The 11849-nt window shown below is 38.8% G+C and overlaps 1 protein-coding gene across 1 annotated transcript; it reads left to right on the top strand.

The window, feature by feature from the left end:
• Positions 1-4091: 4091 nt before the first annotated feature.
• On the top strand, positions 4092-10398 carry LOC108529180 (uncharacterized; the record flags this gene model as incomplete). Its single annotated transcript, XM_017871324.1, has 3 exons — positions 4092-4793; positions 7493-7565; positions 8310-10398. Coding segments are annotated over 3 exons (870 nt in total), but the record flags the coding sequence as incomplete, so codon positions are not given.
• Positions 10399-11849: the final 1451 nt, after the last annotated feature.

Here is an 11849-nt window from a genome sequence, read left to right on the forward strand (position 1 = left end):
AAAGAAAAAAACAAATAAACGTAATAAAATTTCCCAGTCAAGTACATCTGTTTTTCTTCTTGCCTCTCTGGAAAAGGTTTAGAGATATTATACCTGGTGAATTAGAATCCTATTTCTCTGTGAAGGAAATATCAGCAATATACTTCATATTGTTCTCACTACACGTTCTGGTTATGTTTAACTCTTCATACTCAAGAGTTTATGTAAGGCTCAGAATATGTTATTCATATATATTTCATCTCATTTCAGAAAGTGTTTTACAGAGCTTAAATAAAATGCATACATACAGATATATAAGCTAATAAGGTATAGATGAAGAGTAATAAACCATGGCAAGGTAAACATTGTGTTTATTAAGAAATTAGAGTGGATCTAGTATTTGATAGCACAATAGGGTGACTACAGTTAACAAAAATTTATTGTACATTTTAAAAGAACTTAAAGAGTATAATTGGATTGTAACACAAAAGGAAGGATAGATGCTTGAGGTGATAGATACCCCATTTACTCTGATGTGATTATTATACATATATGCCTGCATCAAAATATCTCATGTACCTCACAAATACATACACTTACTATGTACTTATAAAATTTAAAATTTACAAAAGAAAAAAAATTACAGTGAAGCAGGCCATACCTTGCTAAATTAAGCTGTAAATTTAGTTCCAAGCTTCCTGGTAGTCGAAATAAGAAGGAGAAGCTGCAAAAGAAGATCTCATTTCAGAAAAAATAAAATTTTTCCTAACACTTAACTCTAAAAGAAATTTTCCTAAGGGTCTGTGACCCAAGATAAAATGGAGAAGGGAGTCTAGTGTGCCCCTCACCAACGTTTTCTGAAATTTTCTGTTACTCCATATGCACATAAAAGTTTCCTGCTGTAGATACATCACACAATAAGGAAAATACATGGTTGAGTTCAAGAAATCAACAAAATACAAGTTTTGTAAAAGGAGAGTTAAAGGGATCTGATGTGATTCACAAAGGCATTTTTCTCTCATCCATGTAAGAAATAGGAAGAAAATAGAGCTAATCATTTTCTATTCTCTCTCTATAGATATTATTTCATTATTCCTAAAAAAATCATTTTCAGATTAATGAATTAGACTCAGTTATTTGTTGAGAAGTCACGTGGAACTCTGATTTGTCCAAGACAAGAAATTCAGAAGCATTTCAACTATCAAAATCGAGAACATATAAATCCAGCTATTTGTTATATTCACTGATGAAGCAATCTTAAGATGATAGCAAATTAAATGCAAAGATACAGAGAAAATAATATTGTGATGAGTCATATTACCACAGATCATGTGAGGCAACTTATAAAAGATGTCTATGTATTTTCTAAAAATTATCTTTACAAATGTCTGTCTATGTATGTTTTAAAAACGATCTTTATAAATACTAAAACTAACCCCAAAGTCAGTTTCTCTAATAAACATTTTTAAATGTGCTAAAACTGATAGCTCTCTAAAATAGCTTCCACTCTTGTGTTCCATTTTGGACAACTGATGAGAAAATCGCTGATGAAAAATTGAAAATATCACTTAGTGAATGAAGCATCACCACAGTGAAATCACAAATATTACCCAGACAATCACTAAAATATTCATTTCTATGTAATAAGTGGGTGTGGACTTGTCGATTATCAGGAAATTACCACACACTGGTTTTGACTTATATATACTTAATAAATCATGCATATTGAATTCATATTGATAAATTCTTCCACAATTTTCACTCAGAAAATGAAATATGTATAGTTAATTAACTGAAAATTAACAACTGCTGGTTCAACTAAATTCAGCAAATTTTACATTCTAGTGTTACCACATGTACATTTGTTGGAAGTAATAATTAAACTTCTGTACTAGACTGCATATTTTGGGAAAAAGTAAACAAATTATATGATGACACACGAAATCTAAAAATACACATTTATTTTCCTCTTGGACAATTAAGTACAAAAGTGATAAGTGAATCTTTAATAAATGCCTCCAAAATTTTAAATTCAGTACTTGATTTATGGGTATAACTTTGACCCAGCCATTTACAACTTCCATCTAAGACTGTATTAGCAGTATTTGCAGACATAGGATATGTTAACTTATTTTAGGCGTATACATTGAAACTTGCTTGTTTTTAAACATTATGAATAGAGTATTAAATTGGACATTATGATCCGTCTTGTTTTTGAGGAATATACTGAGAGGAATATACTAAGAGTGAATAAAATTTCTCGAACCTTTTCCATCCAGAATTCTTTCCTCAGTATTCTCTTCTAACATCCTCTCCATTAAAAAAGAGAAAGAAAGAAACCCTGAAAGTACTGCTTTGATCTAGAATTAGCAGGCAGGAGTTTCATTCAAATCTATTTTGAGAGAAAACTGATGGGCTCAAAAACATATTTCAGATTGAAAAAAATGTGCAGTCGAGGAAATATTAATGTTCTGAAAATAAACAGAGAATAATAACACATTTAAGACGGTTCTGCACTTGGCACAGCATTTTACAAAAAGCAAAGTGCTTGACAAACACTATCTTGGTTGGATCTCACAGCACCCCAAGGAGGCAGGTAGAGCCAGGCATATTGTTCTCTTATAACAGAGTTAGTCATTAAGAGATTGGCTCAAGGTCAGTCCAGAACCTGGACCTGTTGATAAAACTTCATTTCAGGGATCATGTTATCCCCCGAATTTAATATGGTAAGGTGTGGTGAGTTTCAATCACGAAAGCAAGGAGGTAATATAGCCATATTTTTCTTATTTCAGATCTCTTCTTTCCGTTCATTGTACAGAACATCCTTTAAAAAATGTATTTGGTCGTGCTCGCTTCGGCAGCACATATACTAAAAAAATGTATTTGGTCATCAAAATAATTTATAAAGAAGGAACATGCCGCATGTGTACAAAATTTTTTAAATGCACAGTTTATTACCCGAAGAAATAAACTGACATAACTATTTGAAGTACAAATAAGTGTAATTTTATTTTGAAATATGCAAATATGTTGCCAAATACTGTTTTCGTCATGGTGTAATCCACTTTCAGTAAACAACTCAATGAAGTTTATAAACTTCCTATGAACAATAACAAATGAGTCATCCTATTCAAATCAAATAAACAAACAACTAGTGTGTCCATTATTTGTAAGGTCCTGTGATCAAAAGGTACAGTCGTTTATAGCCAGTGCTTTACTCAAGCCCTTTCTTGATTGATAGATGGGTGGCAGATGGATAGAGATATCCCACATAACTATCATCTGTCTCTACATTCTCCTTTTTCAGTATTTCATCCAACCTCCACTGAAGATAGTTTGTGTGACTTTATTATAGAAATAAAGTTCACAATAAAGATGATTTACATACAGAACTCTTATATTTTAATTCAAGGAAAAAAAAACAAAAACAACAACAAACACAACATGGTGGTGCCAGTGACAGTCTGTGTTTTGGGGCAGGGTAGAAACTAACCTATTTCAGATATCCGACATTCTGGCAAACTTATTAGGAACACAAACGCTCGGGACTCTAAATGCACCAACCTGAGCGCCGGCTGATTAGGCATTGTAAAGCAGTGTTCTAAAAGGAAAGGCCTTCACTTAAAACAGTGCTACAAAGTGTTCGGCTTTCTTTCATATACAAACTTCCGCCAGAAAAGGCGTTTTGAGCCGAGGGTAAAGATTTTGTGCGTCCACCGTTCCCATCTTCAACTTTTTAGAATCATAGCCATTTAAGTACCGGACCTGTCTTCAGATTCTCACTTTGCGACATAGCTTTGGCCGGACTTGGCTTGATCTGGGCGCCAGGATCGGTCCCACCACCGTGCTCGGAGCGGTTTGTTCCTAGTGGATCAGGGCGGGTGTGTTGCCGGAGTCGCCTTCTATTGGCTACACTCCCGCGGACTGTCTGGGCTTTCCGACACCTGATTGGATGAAACAGCCCTGTGTACGCCCAGATCATTGGAGGACCCTGGAGCCAGGGGGCGGAGCGGATTCCCCAGGATTCTTGACCGGGCGCGCTAGTCCGCGGAGCCGGGCGCGGGGCGCGAGAGCGGAGGTGCGCGGGCGGCTGCGGAGGGAAGGTCTCCTAGGCAATTGGAGTCTTTGAGGCGAATACGAGGCTGGGGCCGGTTACCGACCGGCCGCTTCTTGCCGAGGCACTCCAGGCTTTTCCCCTGGCGGTGGCCGCTGCGAGACAGCATCTGTCAACGCTCTTCTTTTCCCCTCCTCCTCTGGACGGGCCGGGCTCCGCCGGCTGCGGCCGAGAGGACGCGGGACCCGGCGCGGTGAGCCCATCAGCTGTCAGGCGAGCGGCGAAGCGGCCGGAGGGCGGCGAGAGACACACAAAGAACGCAGTGGGCGGCGGCGGCGAAAGGGGGCGGCAAATTCGGGACGGCAACTCCTCTCCGCGCACGCCGGTGCCACCGCCGCCCGGGCTTGGTCCGAGGCCGCGCAGACAATGCGGCCGGGCCCCAGAGTGCGGGGCGCCTGCGCTCCCCAGATCCCAACTTGACCGTCACCCTGCTCGCCCAGCCCCCTCCCGGGATAGGGACGCCCCCCTCGTTCCGGCACGGGCGAAGGAAGTCTGTCCGCGGCCGCGTAGCCCGGCAACTTGCAAGCCGGGAAAAGTTTGCGGCGCCTCCGCGGGGCGGCGCGACACTGCCCGCCCCACGCGTCCGCGGTCACCGAGGGTGACTTTCTCGACTCGTCGTCAGCCGGGGCCGCAGCGCGGCCGGCGAGGACTGCGGGGAGGGCCGGAGTCGGTCCGAGGGCTCCCGCACCTCGGGCTGCGGGTGAGTCGGCTCTGGGCGCGGTGGGCTCAAGTGGTTTAGGGCACCTGGGCTTGGGAAGAAGGCGCGGAGTCTTTAATACTTTCTGGAGCTGGCAGGGAGAACAAATAAAAGTGCGGTAGCTTGAAGGGCGCTGACATGCCACTGACTTGGGAACCGTATCCGTGGGAACCCTTTGGGGGCCGGCGCGACCAAGGGCCTGTACGCGGCTGGGTGGGAGAAGGAAAGGTTAGAAGGTCGCGAACTAGCTCTGCCTGCGACTGGCCCAGCTTGACCTTGGACAAGTGACTTAACCACTTAGATTTTCTCATGGGTAATATGTGGTGCTACAGCAACGTGGTCTGTGGTGTCGTCCAGTTTTTAGACTACATCTCCGTTTTGAGATTTTCCTGGGGCCTCAACACGGTGCGCGAGTTATGAAGGGGTAGGCCAGGATATGTTTCTCTGTGCCTGGATTCACCTTTCAGCCTACTCAGAAGTAACATTTTAAGTCTGATGTTTTAAAACACTAATATTTAAACGCTTTCTTTCACTGAAAAATAAATTACCCATTGCTTATTTTTCGAACCTTAGGATTGTCGTATTTTGTTGCACCATTTGGAATCCTAGGGGCCAGGCTGAGGACAGAGAGCCAAGCCTGAGGGTGAAGTGGCAGGTGCCCCCGGCAATCCCTGCCGGATCCAGTTGAGGGGAGAACAAAGCATTTATTATGCATAAGAGAGAGTGAACAGGGCAGGTGTTTGTGTTTTTGTTTTCTGTATTCTACTGAAAACTTTTTTTTTGGGGGGGGGCGGGCAGTGGAGGAGGAGACAAAGAAGAAAAATGTCAAAAAAACAAAAAATGTCATTTATACCCAAAGTAAATCTTAAACTAATGTATGTCTTCCTTACAGGAACAGCAACACATAATACAAGTACATCTTGATCTAATTTTATTGAAGGATTGAAAATAGCTACTGTGTTCAGTATTACTGACGCCAAGGCAGCTCACTTACATAATCTTCTTTGTTGAGATGTGTTAGTGGCATGTATAATTTTGATAAATAATTAATGTTAAAGGTTTAGTCTGGCAATGGTATCGAAATACTGTCACAGGTTGTATTGCAAGACAATGGTGTGTGAACTTTTGGTTATAATAACCTACAGTTTATCTCTAAACAGTAAAATCAGACATTTTTCATAATGAAAATTCTCTTAAATATTGCATGTGTACTTTGTCAGTGGTGTATACAGGAGAAATTATTTTGTTCTGTAACTGACAAAGTCTTTCAGTTTTCTCACCATTTCATGAGAGTAAATTCCAGATGTCAGGTACTCCACTGGGCATTTTCTCTTCATGGAGCTTATAGCAACAAAAGTTATTTACAAAAGTAAGTGCATAATTATAGATACTCAACAAATACTTGCTGAATAAAACACTCAGATAAGAATAATTAAAAGTCCATCTTGTCCATCCTTAAAGAGAATGGTGATCGTGCTTTAGTGGAGAGAAAGAAGGTGTCAAAGAAAGAACTGGCAGCAAAACAGAGCTTAGTTCCAGTATCTAGCCTAAGTGTTTGTACTATAAAACAGGTATACACATTTGAAAAAAGACAAAGACAAGTGATAGGGTTTCTAGGAGAAAGACAGCAGTATTGATTTAATGTAATACATTTTATGACCTAGTTTTGTTTGAAGAACATGAACCTTTGTAAAGGTGTATTTCTTAAATAATCAGTGGCTGTTTGCATTGTGATTGGCTGTCTAATTAAATGGCCTAATCGTAACCATAATATCTCACTTGAATGCTGTCTGATGTTTTTAAATTCATTTTTAAAATAGCTTGAAATAAACCAATTTAGTTACATGAAGGACAGTATACCTTTTGGAATCAACTAAATCCACAGTGAGGAAAATTATCATCAGTGTTTCACCAAATGTAAATTAAGCACTGGAAGTAGCATCTTGCCTAAAAGGTCTTCACTCTAGACCATCACTTTGTGTAGAAGAGGTCTGATGTGGAATGTAGACTGCAGTGAGAGATGCCGTTATTCCTCCGAGGGTCTATTTGGTTATTTGGTGACATCAGGAAAATACTAACACAGCCGCCTCCCACCCCTTCCTCCGCCACACTTCAACATTTGTAAACCTGGCAACTTCTGGAAAGCCTAGTGGCCTTATTTCAAAGTAACCACTCAACCTAGAACTTAGCATTGATATTTGAACAACCCATATTGTAGAATATGGGTTCTCCTCTGTGTAGATTTGCTGGCTCGGCTATCTTATAAGAGATCACAGCAGTGTATCTCATAGTATAGTCCTCAGATCACCTGTGTCAGAATCACCCGTAGTCCTTATGAAACTTCAAACTCCTCGGCACATCCCACATTTACATAATCAGAATGTCTGTAAACAGAACCTAGAATTTCTGTTCATAAAACCCATTTATGCCTAGTGTTCCATTATTGGAATGCTAAGCTTGTGGGAGTTATTTCTATCCTACTGCTCAAGGTCATTGCCAAGGTCTGATTTTTCACAAAAAAATTTGCAACCTCTGGCATAAATGGATTAATGAGCTCCTTCAAAAGTGAGAGTTAATTACACTAAATTTTAAGAATTAGTGTTAAGAGTTTTCTTGCCACAGTTGTAATGCTCTTGTTGCTTTCTTCTAGGAACATTAAAAAGCTCCCCAGATGCTCACTGCTCTCATCATTTCCCCTACAGCACCAGACATGTTGGCATCATCTCTTAGTTGGGCCCTGTGGCCAGGGAACCCCTCATGAAACCACCTCTGCAGGTAAATCAACATAGAATGTACCACCTACAAGCAGAGTTAAGGCTGCTTTGGGGACACAGGGCTCAAGAGACCACAGTTCACAGACCCCTCCTACTAGTGGGATACTCCTACCATCCTCCCTAACCTGTTGGTGATTTGTGGGAGTGGCAGTCCCAGCCTTCTCTTCAACTAGGGAGATACAGTTTCAAGCAAATGATTGGGAATAGACCCTAAGGGACAGATGACCTGAGAGAGAACAGACAAGAATGCTGAATGGAGGGCTGTCCCTTCAACATCCTTCAAGCCTCACATTTCAAAAATTTTAGTCCTAAAGCAGATAATTTGACAAGCAAGCATGGCTAAGTCCAGGCACCTCTGTTCTTGGTTGTCAAAACTTTAATCTACAAACTCATATAGTGGCTCTATCTATAAATGCCCAACACATAAATGAGAACTTTCAAGCTTATCAGTTAAAAAAAGGGGGGCAGTGATTGTTTAGAAGAGAGGTTCAAAGCATAGGTTGAGGAGTCAGCCAGTCCTGATTGCAATCCTAGTTTTGCCATTTACTGCTTGGGTGGCTTCAATCTACATCCTTGACTCTCTAAGTTTCAGTTTCCTTACTTGAAAAATGCCTCATAGGAGTTGTTCTGTAAATTATGTAAGACTATAAATTAAAACATCATCAGCTAATAAATCACACAGTATATATTTAATATATGTAGCTTTTAATTTATTGTAATAACTTTTTCAAATTTCCTTTTTAAGCCTGGAGAGTTGCTGTAGAAGAAGGAAAAAAAGAGGAAGACGACGCAACGCAGGAGATAAGTACCACTGGACAAAATGGAAGTAGTAGTTGTTGAGCAGAGGGGAAAGGGATGGGAGAAGGATGTGGACTGCAGTGTTGTAGTGCCAGCTAATAACTTTCATCATGTACCTCCTTGGCTCAGGTGCTGTCTCTTCTACTCTCTTCCTTACTTGTATTACCTTATTTAGCCCTTAATTATATACTTTCTTAACTCACTTTCAGAAACACTGATTATGTGGTCTGCCTCAAAGACAGAATCCTAGTTTTGGATTTTAGCCTTACTGATCTATAGCCTTGTAGGGGCTTACGGATGGCAGCTGTCTCTCCCCCTGGGGATCTAGCTTTTGGAAATATTGAAGGGAAGATATTTCTATGATCTTATAGGAAAAGATTCACAGTTCATCTCCAAATTTGCTTTTATAGAGAAGTGTGTGTCACCAAAACATGGAGATATGGTCAGAGAGGCCCCTACCCCCAGACTTTTAATATAATTTTGCTTTCTAGGGCATTTGTTCTTGTCAAATACTTTCTCTCCTGTCAGCTCACTTGTTCCTCACAAAAGTCCTATAAGGTATTAATAGTGTTAAACAGACCCCTATGAAGCACCTCAAGTCTTTCTGTCTTCCCACTTCCATTCTTGCACACCTTTTGCTAGACTAGTCTCTGCGGTCGTCACATCAGGTTTCTAAAATGAAAGTCCCCTAATAACTTTCTATTTGTTCCCTCATCAAATTGAACCTTTTTTGCCTGGCTTATAAGGTGGCCTTAAAACCCCATTCAGGAACATGGCAGGCTCAACATGTGTGCATGAGCCATATTGCTTCCCTCATTAGTGATGCCTCCTCTCAAACCACCCAGATTCTACTCATTCTTCAATTTCCAGCTTCTCCTTGGAGCTTCCCAGATCATTAGCTTCTTAAAAATCCCAGCTTTCTCTGAATTCTGATGGTAGCCACCGTTATTTGGGCAATTATGTCCTGGTCTTAAAGCCCTAATGGAAAAAAAAAAAAAGTATATGATGGACTTTATGAAGAGAAGAAAGCACTGGACTGAGTTTTAAGACATCTGCTAAGGAGCCATGTGAGCCAAACCAAGTTACTTTACCTCTCTGGATCTTTATTTGCTGATCTAAGTGGAGAGGACTGGGTCAGATAATCTTGGTGGTCTCTGCTCATTCTGAGGTTCTTGGACAACTTGACCTAGTTCACATGGGATGGGATTGAAGATCTTACTGAGTTCTTGGATGGAAATGGTCAGTAATGGGCACTCAGTGCCTTCAGGACTTGTTCTGTACTATCCCAGAAATTTCTGATGCTAAACTTGGCAGTTTTTAAATGCCATACTCCTTTTTTCCAAACTCTTTAACCACAAGAATTCAGGGAAGGTTAATGGGGGGTGACTTAGGTATCTGGATAATATGCATTGTGGACAATATAGCATTATCCTTGGGAATGATTTCATATTGTTGAATAAATAGCATCAACTTCTTGATAAACCTTAGTCCTGAGCATTTCATCTTCATTGGATGGTACTATATAGTAATATATTTATGTTTTCTTTTAATCATTTCATAACTTAGAAAGTACTAACATAGTCAAAACTCTAGGATAAGTGATATATGAGTTTTCTGTAGTAATCTGGTTGGAGACATGTTGTAATTCTGCATATATATGTACATTTATCCCATGCACGTTATGCTTAAACTAAGAAGGATACCCCTGAATTAAGACGTGCTGTTATACATTGACCAGACTTAAGAATATCTCTTTAAAGTATATTGACATTTAATTGACCTTTGAAAGTTCATTCTGTTAATCATACTCAAAGTGCTAAAGCTATGGTTGACTGCTCTGGTGTTTTTATATTCATTCGTGCTTTAGCATATAAATTCTTCAGCATAATTGCTACTTATTTAGCAAGAATTTCCTTTCTTTGAAAATGTGAGTTGTGCTTGTATTTTCGTGTCTTTCTTTTTTTTTTTATTTTATTAAAGTTTGCTTCAGGCTAGGTAGTGGTAGAGGTTTGAATTAAAATGTTTTCCTGTCAGTAGTTGTATGAGGTGTGGCTTCTTAATCTAGAAGTAATGGAAATTTCTTGCTTAAATGAAGTGCACTTTTCTTCCTGCAGAAGTTAGAACTCTTAAGTTACAATGCTGAAATTTAGACAAGCTTAACACTTCAAAACTCGATATCTTTAGCAGAAACTTTTGGAAATTTTGAATTCCATTTGTGTAGATTAAAAATATCAGTGCTAATACTTTCTGTTAAATAAGGATTTATCTTATTTTCAGGAAAAACCCTCTAATTATATTCTTGAATTGCTGAGAGTAGAATTTTGTAAACACAATATTTTAGAAGTCAAAAATATTTTTTAAAATCGTGTAAATTGGTACGATTATTGTAACTTAAGAGAACAGATGGGGGATGTGGTAAATTTTTTCTAGATCTGTAAATGTCGTGAATCAGTCTTTCATAAGTAAATTTATAATATGGTTAGCCTGTCTTACAAACGGGGCCGGTTTGTAAGTTGGCATTCGAATTTTAGAATTTTTCAATTTATATTTCACATGAGCCAGGAAAAAAATAGCTTAAACTTGTTGTAAATTCTAAAAAAAAAAAAAAAAAAAAACAGCAACCCATCACTTGTTAAGTAGTTTATCTTGAGACTTCAGACATGTTTTAGAACATTTTACCTTAAAAGCAATTTTAAAATAGGAAAATAAAAGTTTAAAGCAGAGTTTTCACTTTCATGAGGTAATTTTATACTTCGCAGATAGGTAGGCCCATATTCAAGATCACTCTGATCTCTGTTTATAGTAAGTTTTGATGCCATTATATCATTTACTTATTTACACATTATAAACATAGTAGATGGCCCCATTGTCACGAAGCTGGCATTATTTTCTTATCTCTCTTTCAATATTGTCCCCCCCTTTTTTTTTCTGTTTTCATCATAGCTGTCCTTTTCATTTTATTGTAGCCCTGACTCAAAATGAAAGTAACTTTGTTCCTCTTAAACATTTCACTTGAAACTCTTTTTTTAGAATATACAGTGAAATGTCTTGAATAATGTTATCTAAATAATACCTAAAGAATGCAAATGACGTGCAATGCTGAATAGTCAGATACAGGATGTTCCATGCTGAGGGTAGACTCATATTTCCACTTTATAAAATGTGGTTTCAGAAAATAAATAGATGTGTTTCTTCCTTAATAATTAGTGTTTCCGGACCAAAATTGACTAAATATGGAAGTTTAAAATAAAGCCTGGTTTCTTAGGGAGTCTTTCTCAGTCCTTAGTAACTCTGTAGGATTGATGATACAGTGACAACTTCAATACGCTCAGTGTTCTTTTCTGTTTGAAGTCTGTTTTAGCATCGTAAAAAATTTATTGTCGTTTGAATTTGGGTATATGCATTCAGAGATGTTTTCCTTTATTTTTATTTTATTTAAACAAATACTTTCATGTCCCAAACACTTTATAAATACTGGAATATTTAG

The sequence above is a fragment of the Rhinopithecus bieti genome, unplaced genomic scaffold, assembly GCF_001698545.2.
Source record: "Rhinopithecus bieti isolate Rb0 unplaced genomic scaffold, ASM169854v2 scaffold_4709, whole genome shotgun sequence".
NCBI lineage: Eukaryota > Metazoa > Chordata > Mammalia > Primates > Cercopithecidae > Rhinopithecus > Rhinopithecus bieti.